Source organism: Mauremys mutica, chromosome 4, assembly GCF_020497125.1.
Source record: "Mauremys mutica isolate MM-2020 ecotype Southern chromosome 4, ASM2049712v1, whole genome shotgun sequence".
In the NCBI taxonomy this organism is placed as follows: Eukaryota; Metazoa; Chordata; order Testudines; family Geoemydidae; genus Mauremys; species Mauremys mutica.
This window is the reverse complement of record NC_059075.1, coordinates 39,615,705-39,639,280: the sequence shown is the minus strand read 5'-3', so window position 1 is coordinate 39,639,280 and position 23,576 is coordinate 39,615,705. Positions and strand designations below refer to the sequence as shown.

Here is a 23,576-nt window from a genome sequence, read left to right as displayed (position 1 = left end):
AGGCCAGCCCATCCTCCTGACTGAGAGAGGCTGGCTAAAGCTCTCTTCAGAGCCAGCGATCTCTGCTCCTGGCTCAGCAAATAGGAGTCATTCAATTGACATGAACCATTTACCCTCCCCCAGGAGGGCCATTACGCTGGCCAACAGAGCTTGGATCCAAATGAGTGGTCACCTTTCCTACTGCTGGTGCCCAGGGCAGCTGTGTCCTGCCAGGGCTGTAGCTGCCAGTACATCTCCCCACCCCTCCTTTCTGCTATAGCATCTATTTTCAGCTCACCAGCTATTCCTAAACATAAGGCCTAGCACTGTCCCTACTAGTGTGCCAACGCTGGTGCTGCCTGAATGCAGGGATCGAGTCACCCTTAGTGACACTAGTAGGCATCCTTCTCTGAGCTGCATCAAAGGAAAATCAAACCCCAGAAGAGGGAAATGAGAAGAGCCACCAGTACCTTCATCCTGTCATTGCAGGAATTTGATCTTTTGAAGTAACACTTACCTCATCCTCATGGGCCATCCCTGCTCAGTGTCCCATGGGAAGGCGCTGAACACCTGAGGCTCCCTGCCAGCATGCCCTGGGATAGAAACAACCAAGGATCCCAAGGGAGTGAGGAAACACAAGGCTGGTTCTCTGGCCTTTGGACTAATGTCCCAGCAGCCCCCAGGGCAGTGATGTGCAGTAGCTAAGACTTGAGAGTATGCACCAACTCTTCTTGTGGCTTCCCTGAATAGCAGTCACATCTCACCTGCCCTTCCTCTCGATGCTACGCTTTCTGCAGGGTATGTCAGGTGCTGATTTAACAATCTGTTTGTGTAGTGGCTGCGGGTGCAGTGTCACTCCCACTCTGAAAGGCTGAGGGCCTGGACAGCTGTTGGGCTCCATGCCACCATTTTGGGCATATAAAAGCATTTGAAATAAACACATTTTTGAGCTAATCTCTTGTGCAGTGTTTTTGATTTTGGGGAGTGAGTGAGGGAGGGTGGGTAAGTGATGTCCCTCTGATCAATTCCATTCGAGAAGCATCTGTCCCAAAACAGTGAGGAGACAGAGTGCAAACTCTCTGGGTGGATTTTCAAAAGTGCTCAGCATTGACCTAACTGCTTCCACTGAGCTCTACGAGAGTTTGATAGTCGATTTCAGTGGGAGCAGATTTATGCTGATGCTGGTCACATAGGAGAATCTAGTCTTCTGTGTCTAGACTGATCTTCAGAGCCCAGAATGAGAAGGGTTTCTGCCCAGTTGTGTTTCCAGTGGCATAACTTCTCCTCACCCTTCTTATTTCACATCTTCACCACCCCTGAAATTATAGGTGACCAGCATCTTCCCTGAAGCTGTGGGTTCACTCTCTGTATGGGATCAACCTTTATGTTTACCACCTGTATTGATAGTTCAGGGGCCTGTCCCATATCACCACTAAATGGGAATTTTATTCCCGTGGGGAATGTGACGTAGAAGGAGTGTGGTTTAGTGTACTGGCTCTGCCACTGATTCCCTGTGTGACCTTCAGAAAGTCACTTAACTTCTTTGTATACATGATTCTCCTTAACTTCCTGTGCTAAATCATTGTGTAACATTATTATGCAATGATAAATAGGCACCATGTTGTACCCCACAGGTGGCTGCATTTCATTGGAGAATAAGTCCCTTATCTACCTCACCAGGGGTATTGTAAGGTGCTTTAGGATAGTTCAAGATAAATGCAATTTATAGGAGGGTAATGGATTGTTTCTCTAACACCTGAGGGATCCTAAAGCATTCCTAAATGCAGCCACCTCTGAGATAGAACGTGGCAGGTCTTTAATAGTGTATAGAAATGCTATGCCACAGTTTAAGACCTGAAGGCAAGAAGAACTATGTATCTAATTGATATTACAGGGAGGAGTTTGGTCAGCAGAAAGAAATTACCCAAGCTGGAATTTGACCAGGGTAGCAAAGCAAATGTAAACCACTCATCACTTTGTGTTACATGTCCCCCTCGGAGCCCAACTCACAAAGGGTACGGGTCTGTTTCTGCCCCAGCTGCAGAGCCTGGCTCTTTAGCTCAAGCTGCAGTGATTAATGCTTTCATCTCTAGAGGTCCCTGGTTCAATCCGCATTTTATTGGCAGACCCTGCTCTTGTGAAATGTCCCAAGAGAGCTTCACATGTGGCCAAGCATGGGTACATTTCAACCTCAAGTTGGAGGCTTCTGTGTGAAACAAGAACCAAGGCATATCTGAAACGGCAAATGGGCCTGTGAAGCTAAAGCTTCTGTTTTCTGTGGCCTTTTGCAGAAGACTGAGTCTATTCTTTTGTTGTTTACAGAAGATCAATTGACAGCTATTCTCTGATCTCATAAACTTCTGGTCAGTGCTAGGCTGGCAGCTCCTGTTTTCCTGGAAGGTATTTAGCAAAGCTAATAGCTTTGCTGCACTCTGTTGTGAGGAATCTGTCCCGGGCTGATGTTTAACACACAATCTTTGTGAAAGTACCATCATACTGTGTGTCACTAGATAAGGAATGGCTATAGCCCATGTGATCTAGGCAAGTCTCATCTTTATCTTTAATGTTTGCTGGAGGATCTACAACATAGACAGCAAAGTCACAAAATATTGGCTAGGACAGCAGCTACAGCAGAAATGATCTTGGCACAAATTGGGGTTGTCGGGCCAGCAAATTAGCACTGTGAGCCACAAAATCTTTTGAAAGGGTTCATCAGATTTAGAAAAACCAGGGGAAGGCAAACCGGACTGCTTTATTGCTGATTACAAGGGCCTGAGGGTCAGCTCTATAAGTATCTACAAGACAAGTGCAAACTACTACACTTAGGAAGGGAGACTCAAATACAAAATGGGGAATAACAGGTTAGGCAGCAGTACTGCAGCAAAAGATACAGGGCTTATAGTGGGTCTCAAATTGAACATTCCAGCCATATGATGCAGTTGCAAAAAAAAGGCTAATATATTGTATGTCAGACAGGAGAAGTAACTGGTCTGCTCTACTCACCACTGGTGAGGCCCAGCTGGAGTACTGTGCCTAATGTTGGGTGCCCCACTCTAAGAAAGATGTGGCCAAACTGGAGAGAGTCCAAAAGAAAGCAATAAAAATGATTAAAGGTTTAGAAAACTTGAGGAAAGGTTAAAAAACTGGATATATTTAATGTTGAGAAAAGATTGAGGGGGGACTTGATACATTTTTTTCAAATATGTTAAGGGCTGTTATAAAGAGGATGGTGAATTGTTCTCCATGACCGCTGAATGCAGGACAAGAAGTAATTGGCTTTGTCTGTAATAAGGGAGACTTAGGTTAGTTCTGAGGAAAAAAACTGTATAACTCTAAGAATAGTTAATTACTGGAATAGATTCCCCGTGGCACTTGGGGAATCCCTGTCACTGGAGGTCTTCAAAAACAGGTTAGACAAACACCTGCTGGGGTGGTCTAGGTATACTTGCTTCAGCATGAGAGGATGGACTAGACCATTTCTTGAGGTCCCTTCCAGCCAGCCCTTCATTTCTATGATTCTATCAATGACACAGTGTGAACTTGAACAATCCTTGTCTGCTGTGGGCCTCAATTGTCCCCATCACACCAGGGTGGGTATCAGCTCCATGTGAATAGACAAGTAAGAAGTGCAATTCTGTCTTTTTAAACCACTTTGAGGTCATTGACTGGCAGGCACTAGAGATGAGCTGAGTGTTGGAATTTGGGGAGGAAATAAACATTCCGCATATCACCACCTGGGATTCTCCATGGTTAGAGTTCCACAACCTCTGGCAGTGGCTGGGAACATGGAATCCTTTCTAAGAGATAGGAATGGCCTGTATTGCTCAAGTTGCATCAGGCAAACACTTGGAGTGGTATTATAAGGCTCCAGAGGAATGGTCACTGTACTCTGGAGTCTACATGGCAGAAGTAAAATTGGGAATGGAGTGAAAATATGGGATCTATGAGGATAACCTGCCTTCAGAATAACCCAATAAATCTTCAACTCAGGCCGAGACTTGGACCAAGGAGGCGCTTTCTCCCCTTTGCTGCCTTTTGAGCTGACTTGGGTCTGAAACCTCTTGCTGAGCACTTTATCCGTGGTATAATACCACTGAAATCAAGGGCTGAATTTGTTGCAGAGTGTATAAGAGTCAAGCTGCAGTGCACTGATTTCCACAATGACCCTAATATAAGCAAAGCTCTCATCTGGGAAAGCACCCTGAGCATGACCTTTTCCGTTGAGCCTAATGAGTAATTGGTATGTTTGATGTGTCCTGAGGTCATTTTCATTGCCGTTGTTCATTTGCCGTGTGTTTTCTTGCTTCCCCATTTCCCCCACCACATGCTTTGCTCCTTTTGCTGAATGTGTTGGCATCGGCTTAGCTGGATTGTCGTTACAAATTGTTTCTCTTCTTCTGAGACACAATTTCCTGTGTGCCCCAGTGGGTCTCAGCAGCACCCTCCCACACACTTCTCTTCACCTCTCTGGACCAGTCCCACTGACAACAAGTTAGATCTCAGCTAAACATCTTCACAGAAAAGAGCAAGCAATTATTGTTTGGCTGGAGGCTGAGTGTTTCCTATACTACTGTTCAAGATATTTTGCTCTTGTGACGGACTTCCTTCTCTCTTAGCTCAGCTTAATCTCTGCCAAATCCTGCAGTCAAGTCATAATCTTATGCTACGTACCACAATGTATAGTTAACCTTTGGAATTCACTCCTGCGTGAAGTACTTGAATCAAACAGTGGGGCTGGATAATTTAGTGACCAGTATATTTTGCATATGGAGAATCGTGAGCAGGGGAAGAGGGAAATTAATCAAATCTCATGCTAGTAAACTGATCACTGGATGCTGTCAAAGAGGATTTCACTCCTCAATATTGCATACCTGATGAGGTGAAGTATGGTCCTTTTTCACCTTTCTGTAAAGCATCAGGGATTGGCCATGTGGGGAGGGGGGGGCTAATTGATGCAACAGTAATTTGATGCAGCTTGGCAACACCTCTGTACTATATAACATTGTATTCTGCTGGCACGGAGAAAAGTGATTTCACAAATTCCCCCTGAGCGCTTCACTGGGAGGAAGATGAGGAGCTGGGCAGCAAGAGAGTCCTCATTTGTTCTACACAGAAGACTGTTTATTGGACTAAGTGGCAAGGAAAAAGGCCTGGAGAAATGAGTTAAGCTGTCCCTCTTCATTTGAGAGACTTCGGGAAATTTTATGGGTCTGTGTAATGGAGCTGCTCTGAAGGGGGAAAAAAATGTGAGTGGCTAGAAAGGGGAGGTAATTGCCATTTCGAGTCTTTTCATGGACTGTGGCTTGTAAAATGATAGCAAAGGTTCAAGATGTTAAACTTTATTGGAACCACAGGAAACTGCACATTTGCTTCTATTGCCAATTCCAATTTATAGAGCAGTAAATGTAAAAGGAGAAGGGGAAAAAAATAACACCAGCCAAGATTCAGTGCTAGCTCTTAAGTAGTAGCTCTTATTAAGAACAATAAGCCACAGAGGTGAGTGCATACTTCTTATCCCCCCATGACTAGGGCCAGTGTTCTATCAAATAATCTTGCCACAGCGATGGCTAATAGAAATGTGTAATTTGGGATTCAGGAACAGCTCTCTCTCCCCATCCCCACTCCGCTTTCGATGCTGAAAGCGAACACTTAAAACCAAAGCCTGAAACATCAAAAATCTATGTGGCTTCTCCATAACAGGGGTGCTCCCTGTAGCTGGGGAGAACTCATCTGTATCCACCAGTTCAACGTTTGGTGGGTTTTCGTCTCTGTGCTCCTTTCTCTGAGTGCAGCTTGGTCCTAGTTCTGTCTTGGTAATATCACGGTTTTCTCTGTGTCACATATACTGCTGCGACTGCCAAGAAGTAAATGGGCCACAGAGACTGAACTGCCCTCTTTTCTCAAGTGTGTGTGGGTTTCTTCCAGAGCTGGGTGAGGTCCTTGGGCATGAGGCAGCATGTGAAGGAAGCTCCCACTGTCACTTCCCACCCAGTGCCAGGCCCTATTGAGGGGATGAAGAGTATGTCTGTCACCAGGACTGTCAATCCCTCATCGTTCACCTATCCTACATTCGCTTTAGACAAAAAGCCAATGGGGAGAGCTTTGTGTTTCCAGCCTGAATCTGGATGTTGCAAGGCAATAACTATAGTCCTAGCTCACGTGTTAAATGTCAAATAGATTTTTTTTTTACTCAAATTGATTCTAAGTATTTTTTAATGTGGGGGACAAGGCGACTCCTGAAATGATCAGTAAACACCACAGGAGGCTGGGGGTACTTTGTGTAACTGGTAGTACATCATAGAATGCTGCTGTTCTGTTCTGGTTTTTGTGTGTGTACGTGTGTGAGAGAGTAATATCTTTTCCCCTATCATCAGTGCTTTGTCGTCTGATACAAAAGCAGGCAGCATTCTAGTGTGATGGATTAAGGCAGCAGTGGCTGCCTGTCTTCCGCCTACTCCCCCTGTGTCCGTGTTGTTTGCAGTGCCCCTCTCCTGTGTGTTCATCCTGCCTGTAGGCTGTGTTGATTACGCCAATTGCTTTTGTTTGTTTATTTTCAGTGATGTTGTTCTGGTTTATCTGCCTTTTTACTAATCTCTGTTTTATTGTTTTTGCTTTTTCTGTTTTTTTTTTTGCTAACAAAGTTGAGTTGACCAAAGCTGACCTGCAAGGTAGAGAAGGTTCTTGTTCCCATTACCATTTTGGACTGAAAGATGCCTTTTGTGTAACCTTTAGTGCCTTCCATTTAGATGCAGTCACACCTCTGAGACAGCAGGAAGGGGGGCTAACTCTCAGTCCCTCTGGGAGTGAGGGTGGGCTTGGGGAGGAACTCAGGGTAACCAGGAGGGTGTTTTCGGTGGCTCAAGAGGTTTGACTGCATCGCAGACTGTGAGTATCCATAATTGTGCAGGTTGATTTCCTGAAATGGTTAACGATTGTTCAGGATGAAAAGCTGCCACTGAACAGCTGGTTGATAAAATACAGATGGCCATTAGTGTTTTACAGGACAGAAGGGCCAACTTGGATTCTTAATTTCAGCTCCATTTAGGGAGGAGAAGAGACGGTGAAGGCCATTTTAATGATGCAGACTTTGAAAAACAGAGAGAGAGAGAGACATTTCTAATTTTAACTGGTTTGGAAAAAAGTCTTTTGACTTTCAATTTACAAAACTCTCTATTAGCAACAATTAAAATCACTTAGTGCTATATAACACTTTACAAACATGCAAATATTGGCAGCAATTAGTACTCATGGATCTCAGGTCAAGTCTGATCATTTTTACTTGATTATTAGAAACCTTGAATTGGATGGTTCATCAATAAGTATAAAGTATTTAGGACCATTTCCTACTGTTTATCCGTGCATGAAACTCTCATTGACATCTGATATTATTACTTACTGTTTGTTAAGTAGGAGAGAGGAATCAATGGTCTTCAAAGCTAAAGAATGGTAAAGGAGGTTAAAGATGAGTTGAGGTACCAAGAATTGGCCCAAAGGAGGTCATTAGAGTGCTGTGTTGAGAATGTCGTCAGTGGGGTGGGGAGGGAGGAAACCAGGTTTGAAGGGGATCCAGGAAGTAGTTCATTTGGCTGTATTTGTAGCTTATTCAAAGAGCTCGGAGGTGAAGGGATAACAGGAGATGGGTTGGAAGATGACAGATGTGAGCAAGGATAATCTTTTAAGGATGCTTATAAGGAACTGAAAGAGAGGAAGTGGTTGAACGCACACGCACACACACACACTGCTTCCCTATGGCAGAAGAGAAAATCCTGGTTATTAAACTATAGCAGCACTTTTGATCCCACTATCACCAGAGCTGCTCTCCTGTGCTGAAAGTTCCTCGTGTTGAATGACTGTTGTACTAGAAGTCACGAAGGGTTCAAAATTCTTGCAATACTTACAGATGTGATTGTATTGGAGAATACTGAACTAAGGCAAGACTTCCTGAGTTCATTGAGCTTTCGAGAGCTTTCAAGAGCGTGGTGGAAGAAGACAGATTTTTCTTTGCTCATGCAAGCTTTTAGTTATGATTAGGGCCCTACCAAATTCACAGACATGAAAAACATGTCATGGACCATGGAATCTGGTCTTTTGTGTGCTTTTACCTTATACTATACAGCATGGGGGAGACCACCATTTCTCAAACTGGGGGCCCTGACCTAAATGCGGGCTGTGTGTGTGTGTGGAGGGTGTCACAAGGTTATTTGAGGGGGTTGCACTATTGCCACCCTTCTATGCTGCCTGAAGAACGGTTGTTGGCCAGGTGCCCAGATCTGAAGGTAGCGCCTCACCAGCAGCAGCGCAGAAGTAAGCGTGGCAATACCATACCATGCCATCCTTACTTCTGTGCTGCTGCTGGCAGCCCTCAGAGCTGGGATCCAGGCCAGCAGCCACCGCTCTCCAGCTGCCCATCTCTGAAGACAGCCCTGCTGCCAGCAGCAGCCCAGAAGTAAGGGTAGCAGGGTAACAGTAGTGCAACCCCCCTACAACAACCCTGTGACACTCTCCCCCCCCACTCCTTTCTGGGTCAAGATCCCTACAATTACAACACCATGAAATTTCAGATTTAAATAGCTGAAATAATGAAATTTATTATATTTAAAATCCCATGACCATGAAATTGACCAAAATGGACCGTGAATTAATTTGGTAGGGCCCTAGTTATGATCTTCAGCTCCCTGGCAAATCTGAAACTGTTGGAGAAGGGAAGACATTAGCCCCACAAGTGGCAACAGGGAGTAACAGGGACTTCTCAGGTCAGTGAGGGCGTAACAGTGCTAGGCTCTGAAGTAGGGAGTGCTGTCAAATTCCCTTTTCCAAGAGCCAAAGTAACTGTACCATGGTACATCAATAAATGAATGTGTAAAGGATTGGAAAAAGTGGAACACCCCTAAAGGAATGCACAGGATCCCCTGTCGCACTGAGAGAAGAGAAGGGGTCTCAAAATTAAAAGGAAACCATGGAGAATGTACATCAAAGCTCTGTAGTGGTGAATCCTGAAGCCACAATCTATAGCTGTTCAATCACTTCAAAAAAACTATGCCTTGACTGCTAACTTAACCCAGGTTTTGATTGTGGGGTGGAGGGAAGAGGAACAGAAAGCACCTTTCACAACATCCTAGATAGAGACAAGATTAGTTGGGGTCTTTGACTTCCACTCCCCAGTTGGGGGTTGACCAGGCAGTTTTGTACAGTTGGAGTACGTGGTCTCTTAGAGGTTGAGATTAGAGGGTGTCAGGTGCCACCCCCAGCCTTCAGCACTCGGTGCGGCTGATTTCCGAAGTGTGTTTGCATGAAAGGGAAGGGGACACGTGGAAATGTGTGGAGCAGAGTGGGACCTCGGGAATACATGGAAGTGTAGGTAGCTTCGGAGCAAAGCTGCTCTGTGGCCTCCACTGAAATGCAGCAGGGAGGGCTGGGAGGTTTGCAAGCTCCTGCTGATGTTCCCACATCAGATACCTTGTGGCTTCTCAGTCCTCAATCTCTGTCGCCCTCTAGTTATTCTGCCAATAGCTCCTTGTGCCTGTACAGGCTACAGGTTCCATTCACCTGTCCAGGTGGGTGTGTGACTGCTGTTGAGGCAGATGGGAGCTCTGAGAATATTTCTGAGGCAGAAGAGATCCCAAAGTGTATCAGATTATGCAGAGGGTGACCCTTGATGCCCAGGAGTTAAAGGGCTCTGAGCAGTGATGAAGACTCACTCCATATTGGGCCCAGGATTAGTGAGAGGCCTTAAGCCTTCCCTTATGATCCCCTGACATAGGGATATTTGCCTTTCAGATACAGAACACTGGGCATGCTGTGGGAAACTGAAGCTTAGCAGTAAACAGTGTCTTGTCTGCATGATATGGTTTTTCAGTTTCAGGAAACCAACCTTTGCTCTATGAGTTTGGATACCTCAGAACACTCATGAACACTAAAATGTCATGAGATCTGCTGGCACTGTTTCTGGGCTGCTTTGATTTGGGGTGGGGTGCTGTGGAAGGAAGCCAGTTAACTATACTTTTGTTGTTCACACTCAGCATTTTCAGTCTTTTCTCTTCCTCCCCCTCCTTATTTTGCTCTGAATTTCTGTGTTTGATTAATGTGGTTCACTTCCAACATCCCTCCCTCCACCACCACCACCCCCCCCCCCCGCATATGACATATTCCCTTTTATGCAGGTCAGTTTTTGTTGTGCAGCCATTTCTGTTCTGTTCCTACTCACCCAGGGCGTGATCTCCTCAAAGCCTTCTCGGGATGCTCAGAGGGCTGTATGTGTTAGGATCTGTGCATAAAACCTATAAAGTGGGTATAAAGGCATTCTCCATGGGGCAGCATTGCTGCTAATCCTCTCTTGTCACTATGAGAGGAATCATGTGTATTCTTTGGGTGACTTGTGTTAACGGGGGTATTCAGCTTAGCTTGTCCTACTCCTTTAAATTCCACAGCCAAGCACATGCAGAGAACAGAATTTTCTGCAAGACTCAGCACCCACAATGGGAGTCAGGTGTTTAGAGAGCTCAGCTCCCATTAAGGCACCTAAATACATGGCCTGGTTTGCTCAGCATGCTGGTGATTGAGTCCTTGAGAATAGGAGCTGCTGGGCACTGAGCACTTCTGAAAACCTGGCTCTTTAGTTAGGTGTTCAAGTGGAATCCGAACTCTTTACAAAAATCCTCTGTCAGTTGTGGGTATGGAGCACTTTTTGGAAAATCTGTCTCTATTTTTAAGGTTTGGTTTCAGCCTGCTTGGCTAACGTAGCTGTGTGGGATTCCCGATTTATGCTGTGTGTGATTCCAGCCACAGGACCCGATTATGTCTGCCTTGTGCCTTGTGTAATTGTTTACAATTGTGCAAAATGGGTAAAAAATGCCACCATTGTTATCTGAAAGTGTTTTACACCCACTTTGCACAGGAGTGATGCAGTATGAGGTGGTGGACAATTGATCCCCAAATTTGCTTAATTTATACATCAAAAAGATTTTTTTTTCTAAGTTCACATATGATTCAAAAACTAAGCTCGGTTCTTTCAGCCTCCTCCTTAATCCCCAGTAGTAGTGAGCCTTGGTTTGGAATTAAACAGCCTAATGTAGCTGATGCCTGAGGCAGAATCCAGCCTTGCTGGCTCTCCCAGCGTGGTATTGGCCCTACATGCTCTAAACAGAGTCCAAAACATAGGCCTTTGTTAGTAAAATAACATGCAAAATGAAGCGGGGGCAGATTTGCTGATTGATGAGTAAGAAGATGATCTTATTACATAGTTCTTGTTCGAGTGATTGCACATGTCCAGTCCACTTCAGGTGCATGTGCGCCTGGTGCACTGTCAGACTTTTTCCCCTCAGTGGTATACATTGGAGTGGTAACCCTCTGCTGTCCCATGCTGATATGAAGGGCGGAGCCACTCCCGAACCTTCTCTGTTCCTTCTTACTGCCCATGACTGTGGTTGGAGCATTCTATCTTGCCATTGCAAGGTTTTTCCTTCTATTTGTATAGAGTTCATACTCATTTGTACTAGCTTAGTAGTTGACGGTGTGTTAGTGATAGTTGTAAGTGTTCTTTCAAGTGCTTTTTTTTGATGCTGTGGTTCCTGTTCTGGATACTGTTACTGGTGCATGCCTTAGTCACTGGGATTCAAGCCCTGCCACTCCTGCAAGAAATCAATGTCAGTGACCCCCCCTCTCCAGTTGCTTAAAGTGTCTCAGGGAGTCGTACATCAGGGATCAGTATCAGATTTGCAGGGACTTTAAGCCTAGAATGAAGAAAGACAAGGCATCCAGTCTCAAATTGCTCCTGATGGAGGCAGCCCACCATCAGAGCCTTCCTGCTCACAGCAGCTGCCAAGCGCTTCAGCTTCAGTGATCAGCGTGCTGCCTATGTTGGCTGAATGCCATCACCAGTTGCTTTCCCTAGTGCTGAGGAAGAAACCTTGCAAATTGGCCTCTGAGGTCAGTGAAGCCTGGCAGGCACGTGGACCACGAACGAGGGCATTCAAAGCCGAGGCACTCCGCAAAGCAGTCATCTGCTCAGAAGGGACTGTCGACTATGGCGCCAGCATAGGCATCATCAAGCTCATCGGTGCAGTCTCCATCGACCCCACCAGCCAGAGGCTGTCCCAGTCCTGTCAATTCTGGAGGCTTAAGCTCCAGCAAGGAACTTGTTAAGCCTCTCAGTACTGGTGTCACCGGTGGTATAGGAATCCTCTCACCCGATACTGATGACCATGGGTCAAACTCTGCCAGCCACTACAATACAGCAATCTGAGTTCCTCATATGGTGTCATCAAGAGGGAAGCCAGCAATGATTTGTCCCCGAGCTCTAGACACCGATCACTGGCACTGACAGGATCAGCCTACCCATTAGTCAGAAGAAGCTGATTCATCTTAGGACCTGGAGGTTGGTTCATACATCTCGCAGGCATGTCACTTGCCTTGCTGTTCCTCTCCGAGAGCTTACCCAACAGGGACCATCCTGGCCAACCTCTAGCCATGGAATTTTGGCTCCCCAGGCCTTGTTAGTGGCTGTTCTGGAACAACCCTTGGAGATGCCAGTCTAAATCCAGATCCTCTCCACACCCACCCCTCTGCTGCATCAAGTAGGCCTGAAAAACCATCCTGCCAAGTACACCAGCAGATGATGTCCTGTACAGGGCTTGTTACTGAGCAGGAGGATGTTGCTCAGGTGAACCTCCCCTTTGATGGGCCAGAGGAGTCTCCTTCAGTCAACTTTAGCTTCATCGTCTTCATCCACTGACAAGGCAGCAGTTTCAGGGGGTTCCTCACTCCCACCTGATGATTATAGGGCTCATCAGGACCTTTTAAAAAGGTCCTTGGATATCCAGGTGGAAGAAGTTCATGAGTCATCCTACAGCCTGGTTGACATTTTAGCCACTGTAGGACCTTCTCAAGTGGTGCTTCCGATTAATGAAGCTATCCTGGAGCCCACCAAAGTTCTGTGGCAAACTTCATCTTCCCTTCCCCCCACATCAAAGTGAGCAGATCACAAATATTATGTACACTCTCAAGGGCTCGAGCACCTCTATACCCAGCCTCTTCTGGGGTCGCTGGTGGTCTCAGCCACCAATGAGAGAGAGCACCAGAGGCAATGAGCATCTAGCTCAAAATTGAAGGATGCTAGAAAACTTGATCTGTTTGGCTGAAAGTTCTGTTCAATGACTGGCAGGACTGCTAACCAGTCACAACAAGTGGTCTCTCCATTTGCCAAGTCGATTTTCCAGCTGTGGGGGACTCCCCTGTAATGAAGGTCATCAGGAAATGTCACTGGCTTTGTTCTCAACAAGATCACAGCCTGGGGTCCCTCAAGGACGCTTTCCTGTTGCTCTGGACAAACATGCTCCTGTACTAGTTTCCTTCAGTCCCACTCATACCAAGAGTATTGTTGAAAATCAGCTAGGACTATGCTCAGGTCATGCATCAACTCTGTTGTCCCTCTAGGTCAAAGCTCCACTGACTTTCTCACCAGATCTCTCAGGATCATGATGATCTCCTCCACCCCAACCTTCAGGCCCTCCTGGATGCTCCAGGTCTAACCTCCCAGGGAGAGGTTTGTTCAAAGGGAGTTTCAGGCGTACTATTTAAATAGTAGAAAACCATCCACTAGGAATAATTACCTGGCTAACTGGAAGAGATTCTTCATCTGGTCCCAGCAAAAGAGCGTTTCTATGGTCCAGTCTCCACTACATCATACTCTAGACTCTTTCTTGTTTTTCTTAAAACAACAAGGTCTGGCCACTAGTTCAGTCAAGATTCATCTAGCAGCTATTTTGGCTTTCCATACTCAAAGCTGATAATTGTTCTGTTTTTTCCAACATTGTGTCAGTAAGGTTTATGAAGGATCTTGAAAATTTGTACCCTCAGATAGATAGAGGATCCCGTTTCCCCTTTGGACTTGAACTTGGTGGTGGTGTAAAAACTAATGGGTCCTTCCTTTGAATCTCTAGCTCCCTGTTCTTTTTTATGTCTCTCTCTGAAGGAAGCCTTTTTGGTGGCAATCACCACTGCCAGGTGAGTAGGTGAATTGCATGTTTTAATGTTTGCTCCTCCATACGTGGTCTTCTACAAAGACAAGGTTTATCTGCATCCATATCCAGAGTTTCTTACAAATGTGGTTTCTCCCTTTCATATCACTCAGGCAATATACCTACATTCTTTCCTCCTGAAGACTCATACTTTTAAAGATGAGGAGATACTCTACACTGTGGATGTCAGGAGAGCATTTGCATTCTACTTGGACAGGCTCATACAGTTTAGATGGTCCTCACAATTGTTTGTGCTAGTTGCAGACAGGATGAAAGGTCTCCCAGTCCCTTCTCAAAAGATCTCATCTTGTATATCCTCCAGTATACGCTTGTGTTGTGACTTGGCCAATGTAGTTCCATCCAGCAGAGTACTAGCACATTCAACGAGATCACATGCAGCTTCTGCAGCCTCCCTAGCTGAAGTGCTTGTCCTACACATTTGTAAAGTGGTCTGCAGTGCATTCCTTTGCCTCACAGTATGTGATCTCTCAGCAATCTAGGCTGATGTGTAGTTCTCCAGTTCTTATTCAGGTAAACTCTGATCCCACCCCCAGATGGAACTGCTTTTGAGTCACCTGAAGTGGAATGGGCATGTGCAATCACTTGAAGAGGAAATAATTGCCAGCCTGTTCTGTAACTGTTTGTATTTTGAGATGTCCATTTGACAACCCACTATCCTTCCCCTCGATATCAATGTGTCTCTGATAAGAAGGAACTGAATGGGGGTCAGGGGTTTCTCCGCGTTTTATACCACTATGCAGTAGCATAGGGCAGCAGAGGATGCATGCAGCACCCCAATGGGAACCTCTGAGGGAACAGTCTCTGACAACAGTGCACTGGGCACACGTGCACCTGAAATGGAGTGGACATGTTTTCAAGATGTGTTGCACAACAGTTATGGAACAGGTTAGTAACAGTTTCTTTCTTTAATAAGAGCTGGGGGGTGGAAGCTGTTAAATTTAGCTCCTCATGGCATTAGCTTCCAGTTCAGTTACAGTTTTTTTCCTTTGCCATGAAGCGCCCATCAAAGTTGGGGGGCGGGAGGGATGGCTTCTTGCATGAGTAACTTCCCCATCCCTTCCCAATCCTTTGAAGGTTCAAGGGAATGAGATCTGAACATCAGTGCATTTGGAGAAGTCAGTGAAAATGGCCATCCCTGTAAGTCTTCTTGGCATCCAGATTGTGTTTTACCCCATCAATACAAAGGAAACAACACAGTCAAAAATAGCACATATATATTGATGTGACTGGATTTTCAATATGTGAAGGGAGGTGTGACTTGCAGGATCAGGAGTAGTTTGTATAGCTTCATTGTCAGTTCCAGGTATGACCAAAGCACAAAGAGTTTTATGATCCTGCAACCGTCATTTAAAGAAACTCAATTCCTTAGGTGACTCATTAGAATAATAAACATCTTTCATCCCAAAGTGAAATGACACAGCAGGAATTGCTTCACTTGCTAGTGAAATGCACCTACCTCTGGGATGGAACATGGTAGGTTTAACAGTGCACAGAAACACCAGCAGACATTTTAGATTGGGGTGGGGGCGGGGAAAATCATTGACATTTCAGAAGAAATGTCAGGAGGCAGAAAGCAGTTACCTAAATCGGAATTTGGCCAGGAGTGCTGGGCTTGTACAACTGGAGTGTGACTCTCTTCTATTATAACAGGATGGAAAAAAAGATGACAACAAAAAGCGTACATCTGCCCAAATAGCCCTGATGAGAAATAAAAGTCTGGATGCTCAACTGTGAGAAGGGAGGACTGTTAGGGAGCCAGTTGCAGCTCCCTGAGCCTGAGCCACTTAGTAAATTAGAGCTTCAAGAGAGCAGTTGAGGGACTCTTCATGGACCTTACCCCAGAAGAGGATCCACTGTAGCAGCACTCTGCTCTGCCATGCCACATCCCCAGCATGCCCCTCTGTCCTCTTAGACCATGCCCAGGGCAGGGAGTAACTGGAATAGGACATGCTGCATCTTTCACATTTCTGCTGTTTGGACAGTTTTCCCTATTCAGGAGAAATTCTCCATAGTCCATCTCTGACTATTTTAAGTTCACTTGGCATCTCTCACACAGTGCTAAGTGGGCTCAGAAGGCCAGAGAATCCAGCCTAAAATATCAGTGTAAATACTCCCAACAGGGAGATGGCAAAGATGGTCAAGGTGTATGTAAACTCAGAGAAAAAATAAGAGCAAACACACACCTTAGCAATTAGAATGTATAAACTTTCATACACGTGAGAGATGTAGTGAGGCAATATCTTTTACTGGACCAACTACTGCTGGTGAGAGAGACAAGCTTTCAAGCTGCACAGAGCTCATCTTCGGGTCTGGGAAAGGAACTCCCACAATCACACAGAAATGCAAAGTGGAACAGATTGTTTAGCATAAGTAGATAGCAGGGACCATGCAAAGTAGAGTGTCCTGTTAACATCTCTGCAATCATAGGCTAAAAAGAGGGAGTTAGTGGGTTACAGAGCGTTGTAATAAGCCCTAAATCCCGTGTGTGTTTCCACCACTTCAACCACCACCAGTACACCTCCATTCAGCTCTCTCTGGAACACTCCCACACTAGCATCAGCTCCCTGGACACTACAATCCCCTTCAGCAGTGGAACCCTACAGACAACCAAGTGCAAGAAACCCACAGATCACCTCACCTACCTTCATAGATCCAGTAACCTGATTGTAGAGAACACCGAGAAATCTGTTCTCTACAATCAGGCATTCAGATACCCCAGAATATACACTTTTCACAGAATAATCACTTCATATCTGTCCTCATTCGCAAAGGAAACTTGCACAGCACTTTCAAAAGACAAACCTGAGAGCTTAAATTCATTACTCTGGTAGACACTAAAAATCATGGACTGAATAGAGACACTGCATTCATGTCTTATTACAACAATCTGTAACCCACTAGCTGCCTCTTTTTGTGCTACGACTGCAGAGGTGGTAATGGACCACTCTACCTTCAATGGTCCCTTACAATATGTGTTATCTACTTATGCTAAAAAATTGGTTCCATCTTGCATTTCTGTATGAATCTGGGAGTTCCCTTCCCAGACCTGAAGAAGAGCTCTGTATGCGAAAGCTTCTCTCTCTCACCAACACAAGTAGGTCCTTGTCTCTCTCTACATCTGAGAGATGCAATTATTTCTAGGGCTTCTAGAGTAGATCTAAAGCTTTATTTTAACTGTACTTATTAGATGTTGTAAATATCTCCAAAGAAATAGCATTAAAAATGGAGCTTCTGACACCATGTGGAGATCTTTGGCAACATGTTGTTTAGAACTAGTTCTGCTGCTCTGTATACATAAATTCTGTATCTCTGCCACCCATCCTCATCAATTATCACTGAACGGTAAGTGCATGAAAACAGGATTTTGGGGGTTATAATCCCTCATGTGCTCCTGTTGCTTTCCTTCCTAGCACTAATCCCCTGTGACTACCCTGTTAGTTGCTCTTGACGAAGTTCTGATGTCACAAACAGAGGATTATGATACCAGGCAAGGACTGTAAGTAGCAGGAGCAAATGAGCTCTCAGAATAAAGGATTTGGTTACCACGTAAATATCCCATAGTACTAAGGAGTGAGGCAAGATATAATACCCCAGATCTGTGCTGTGCCATCACAAATGACTCTAAATCCAGCAGATTTTCAAGCTTTTTCTGTGAAGAGTCATGAGGATTTTAAAATTCCTCCTCAGACTATCGTCATTGGGCTATTTTATTTTTTCCTTACTACTTTTAAGGCTCCATCTGCATTACATAACACCCATGTCATGGTTGTTCCCTGTAAAACGCTGTTAGGAGACCTTGTTACTATGTCCTTCAGTGCTCCCTGTGCCCCCACTGACTAGTGACAGCCTCTTATGGTACCAGTCAGGGCGTGGCTCAGATTCCCAAGTCATGACTGATACTCCTGACTCAGCCTCTTCCTAGGGAACATTCTGATCCCTCCTCTCTGAAGCATCCCAACAGAGGGGGTCCCCACTGAATGATCTCTGCTGCCAAATCCATGTACCTGAAATAAAGTAAAGTTTCTTAGGACAGTATGGAAAGTGGAGAGAAAAATGACAAATAAAGGCTAATTAGAAACTGTTAGCTGCTAGGTAAAGCTGTGCTAGGTGGGGGCATCGTTGGTGTTGTGGGAATATTAACAGGATTTCTTAACTTATCTGTAAATTGCTCCAAGAGCACCAATATTTCACAGATGACAGGGTTGGGGTTAGGCTAGGGGTGTGTGTGTGTGTGTGAGGGAGGGTGCTTTTCAGTGTCCTGCAGTACAGAAGAAATGTAGCTCCCTTTACGCCCCACCCCTTCTCCTCTTCTTCGGCTTACTCAGAAAATCTTACGCAAAAATGACAGCCGAGGATCCATTTCAGGTTGTTAAACTAACATCCCCTCCTCTGTGTGGGTCAGGGTAAAACTAACCTCCCCTCCTCTGTGTGGGTCAGGGTAAGTCTGAAGTGGGCATCAGATCTCCCATGCAGCGCACTTATGTCTCTCTCTGTGTATCTATATAAATGTAGTTTGTGTGTGTGAAAGTGAGTGTGTGTGTGTCATGCACACACGCTCTCTCTCTCTCTCTCTCTCAACATTCACACACATATACATGGTCAAATTTTGTTCTTCGTCTACATTGCTGGAAATCTGGAAGAACTCCATTTGCATGCATCAGGATTTATGCAGGGGTAGGTAAAAACACATGCACACACAACACACATACATACATGCACCTAGCTGCATGTGACAGAGAGAGTAACCCCTTTCTTCCAAACCTGGAATGTCCCATTTTCCTGTTGTTGTTACCCCCATTCCATAGCTGAATTCACTTGGGCACTTTATCAGACACATAGATGTTCACAACCGAACTGCCTTTATATTTTCCTGAGGCTTTTTTGCAGAGCAGTTTGGATTGTGACAAAAGCTCAATGTTTTTCTGCTGCACTAATAGCCAGTTATACTCCTGACCTGCTGCTGTTCACATTGCTCTGTCAGAACAGTAGGCAGCTGCTGGCACTTCACCAACAGGCAAGTCTAAAGTGGGACGCCTGCTAGAGGGGCAGCCAGAAAGGCCTCAGGTTTGTCCCAGGCACTCAGTCAGAAAGCTTGACTTTTAAATTTGCCCAGTGAACCCAGTTCATTCAGGAAGGGCACAGCTGCTGTAAAAGAAGCAAGACAGGATCCCTCTGCCTGTGACAGCTGAGATGTGAAGTGATTAGGAGAGGCTGAGAGAGAGGGATTCCTGGGGCGGGAGGCAGGCATGTAAAGCCCAGAGATTCAAAGATCAGTCACAGTCAAATTGATCCATTCTATTTTCATGATAGGGAGCACGGTCTTGTGGTTAGAGCAGGGACTGAGACTCAGGGTTCCAAAGTTCTGTTCCTGCCTAGGCCACTCATTTGGAGTGTGGCATAGGGCAAATCACTGGGGTCACATTTTTCCATCTTGCGGGAGTGGGGAAGGAGGTTAGACCAGTAGGAGCTGAGCTCCTTTTACCTGGTAACCATTCTTGGCTGACCTTATATGTGTCAAACTAGCAGAGTATCTCTGAGCAGGATTTCAATATTAAACTATCCCCCAGAACAGCCCAGCAATGAACGCATGTTTGGTTGGCAAATGCAGTCCAAAAGGGAGAGCTGAAAACTCTTCATACTGAAGAGTTAAACCATTCAACCAGAGTTGCCCATTTTCTGTCCATGTGAAGGTTTTAATGGCAGGTTCCCTGATGGCCCGATGTAAAATGGGACAGAGTGCAGTAACTCTCACTTTTAATACAAAGGAGCAGCCTGGTGAGAGTGCAGGTCCCAGGTTGCAAAGTTTCATCTTGATCTAAATGGCCAGGTTGCTTGGACCATGCTGAAGCATTGTCTGCTGGCCTAGTGCTCCTTAAAGCTTGCATCTTTGTAACAAAGAGGAAGGGCAGCCTTCAGAGCAACCTGCCCAATGGGCTACCCTTGCTTCAAATGAAGTGTCACTGCCGATGAGTCAGACAGAGAAAAGACCAGGATAAACATGTTGTCTCTCCGCCTCATTGGCTGAACACTAGCCAGACTAAGCATTTCCGCTGAGCCTGTGTAAGAGGGAATGTGTTGTTGTTCACTACTCCTTTCTGCGGTGTGTCACCGGTTGCTGTTTGTTGCTGAGCGTGCAGTTCCCTGTGTGTTTTGTTTACCCTAAATTTCTGTTGCATGTTCAAGAATGGAAAAAGTGTTTGGGTTACTTTTTTCTCTACTGCATCATGAGGATGATGAAGCAGAGCTACCAATTAACCATTCCTCCTGGCTTTGTCTCACACTTTCCTTCTTGTTCCATTTCCAGGACCGAGCACCACCTGCCAAGAAGATTCCTGTGCAAATCAGGGCATCTGTAATCAGCAATGGGAAGGTTTTACCTGTGACTGTTCCATGACTTCATACTCTGGGAGCCAGTGCAATGACCGTGAGTGCCAGCTTTGCCTTTCTGGGATTTAGTAGGGAGTTGGGAGGTGTGTGTTGTGGGGGCACAGAAAACAATTAGGGTAGGTACTTCCAGAACACAGCTTTCCCAATAGCAAAGCCAAATCATCTGCTTCATAGAAAGAAACTTAAAAGGCCGGATTCCTTGAAGCAATATCCAGTAGATTATTTTCTCTTTGATCTAGTTTTCATGTAATCCTTGCAAAATGTGCACTTCCTGTTTTCATTTTTACAAAGGGATCTAATGACAATGACCACTGAATGTCTGGGTTTACAGAAACCCGGCATAATTGCACATGCTGGGTAATAATGAGACTTGTACAAAACTTGGCATGTTTTGGTTCCTATAGTTTTGTGGTCAGAGTCTTGTTTTGGGTTTGTTTTCATCTGAATCCCTAAGATAAAGTCGTACCCCCAAATGAAACTGCTGAACATCACTCCACTCTGAGAATAACAAGGATTCTTGAAGTGCTGGCTTTCTGTAAGTATGGAGATTTGGGCTCCGATTACTGAAGTGCTTTGGTTAAAATTGGGATGGGAGATTAAATGTGGAAGAGCAATGTGATTGTATTCCTCCAAATGTTGAACTCCCTTGCTCAAAGACATTGAGTGTTCTCCCCTCATCAGATCTGCCCTAAGGCCTCTGATTAATAATGAAGTTGAAAAAATTGTGAACTGTGTGTAGATAATTTCCCCTCCTTCAATAGCCTTTGCTGACATCTAAAGGAAGCAGCTGAGTTCTGGACCATCACGTCCAATTTCCTTTATTTTATGAAATACAGTGTTTTACTGCAATGGTCCAGAACACAGGAGTAAGTACGGCATTGTGGGCCAGTACTACAATACCTACAGTATTGTGCTGTATTTACTGTAGTGCTCATTCATTTTGAGTGAATACTGCAGCTAGTACAGCATTGTGCGCTTGAGTACTTTGGACCAGTACTGAATCATGATGATAATTTAAATATGAACATTTACAGTATGTTTTTTATTAGAGTTTCAAAGGTCTGGCTGATTAAGTACTAAGTACTAGTAACACCAAGTACTAGTAACATTTCTACCCTTGCCCACTGGAACTGTCCAACCAAACCTCTGGGACTGAAATTCTCCCCAAAGAGCGGATCCTCAAAAGTCCCCCCCACACACACACACCCATTCCTCTCATGGGCTGTGAAACTTGGCCTTCCACAAATCAATGAGAGCAAATTTTGGCCCAGGGTGTCTACCAGTGTTCTGTTTGAAAAGAGATGCACAGCATTTTCTGGGCCAATGGGCAGTTAAGCTCTGATCTCGGGCTGCATAGCAGACACCATCACTATCTCCTTGCCATGCTGACCTCTCTCCCCGTAGTTCTCTTCCACTCTTTCATAAAATGATCAGTGTAGCTCCCTGTTTGTCACATATGGTCGCTAGTCCCCCACTTTTGAGCATTGCTCTGTCGTTCAGCTTCAACTTGCTAAGCAAATCATGTTATAAGGCTAGTAGAGTAGAGGAAACCCTACGTTGGAATCTGTTAAGCAGCATTTAAGTGAGTGCCTTGGAGAGCTCTAAAGGGATTATTGACATTGTGTTCTTCCTTGTTCCTAATGGGCTTCCGGGCTCCAGAGTGTTGCCGTGCCCTTGTTACACTGTTGCTAATGAATTCAGGCAGGCTCTGAAGTGTCAACAAGCCAGGTTCCTGAGTCTGTAATTGGGCATTCCTTGCCACTTTGAAGTTGGCAGCTGGAAAGCCATGCAGGGCAGTCAGAGAGTAGTTTGATCTGAGTGATGGTGACTCAGATGCGGTGACCAGCTTCCAAATGCCAGCGGGTGCTTGTATGTGCCCTTGCCAGTGAATCGGAAATGCTCGCGGGAGGATGTGTGTCTGAAAAAGAGCTGGGAAGGTAAGTCACACTGACTGCTCCAAGGCAGCAAGAGTCCAGCTGGGATCTGCACAAGGTACGTGTGCCATCTTGTTGTGTTAAAAATCTCTGCCAAGCATTGAGGCTTGAGATGCCTTTTCCTGTCACTGATCACCTCACTTCTGCTACAAACCAAGGGTTGCTGCAGTTGGCTCTTGTTCCATGTCTGTTCAACATGTTTCTTTTTACACCTTGTCTGATGCAAACAGAAGGGCTAGTATTGTATTGTGAGAGTGAATTATGTGTCATGTGAACTGGATTTAGTGGGGTGGCTGGCAGGAGAAAATAGCCCACTCTGAAACCTTCCTCTACACAAGCTGTAGCCTTAGTTGCCATTTAGGAATGTGTTAGGAACTGCTGGCTCAAGAAGTTTTTTTAAACACAGTCTGTTTCTGTTATTTTGGTAGATGCTCATCAAATAAATACATTAGGGTCAATTTCTACTCTTGCACTGGTGTAAGTGCATGGCTGCAGTACCCATTTTATATTGAAGACTAATCAGTGGAGTTACTACAGATTTATGCCTGTGTATAAGAAAGCAAAATTTGGCTCAGATGAACTGCTTTCTCATCCCATTTTGATAAATAGCGCACGTGTCCTCGTTGGGATGAGTGCTCTGGGATAGATTCAGTGCAGCACATTTCAGTAATACTGTGGGATGGATAAATGGCACAGCTAGTCCATTTAAATGAATCTCTCAGCAGCTGCTTTATCTAGTCCCCAGTAACCAGTAGGTGAATTGTAACTTGCTAGCATAAACCTTGCAGACTGAAGGAGTCTTCTGTGTTGACCAATGCTCAAGAAGGCTTGGTGACATAGTAATCCTCATTTGGAGCAATTAGTCTAATTCAATCCCACAACTAGGACTTTCTGTACCTTTCTGGAATGGACTTTCTGCTGCTATTGCACTTCCCTGTTTGGATATAAATGAAAAAAAGATAAGTTATATAGTGCACAAGCTGGTTAGAAAACATTCAATTATTTTAGAATATGGGCTGTAAAAATGTGTAATCAGGCATGATCTAGTGCTACTGGTTTCCTGGTTTCTGCCTTGGATACTGATCTGTACTAAAACTGCAGACAGCGAGAGTGTGTAGGAGAGTCAAAGAAATGTCTAAAGTTCTGGAAATGTGGGTTCAATTCTGCTCCCACCTGGGACTGCTACTCATTAACAATGGAGCAATTCTGGTCAATCGGTCCAGTCTTTTTGACTTCCAAC

General features: G+C 45.0%; 1 protein-coding gene across 47 annotated transcripts in view; it reads left to right on the top strand.

Annotated features, from left to right (window-relative positions):
* NRXN3 (neurexin 3) overlaps positions 1-23,576 on the top strand; it is a 1,517,918-nt gene that overhangs the window by 735,540 nt on the left and 758,802 nt on the right. For all 47 annotated transcript variants that reach the window (XM_045016752.1, XM_045016791.1, XM_045016790.1 and 44 more), the window contains one exon: positions 20,320-20,439. In XM_045016752.1, the coding sequence (XP_044872687.1) occupies positions 20,320-20,439 (120 nt within the window). The remainder of the gene's footprint in view (positions 1-20,319; positions 20,440-23,576) is intronic.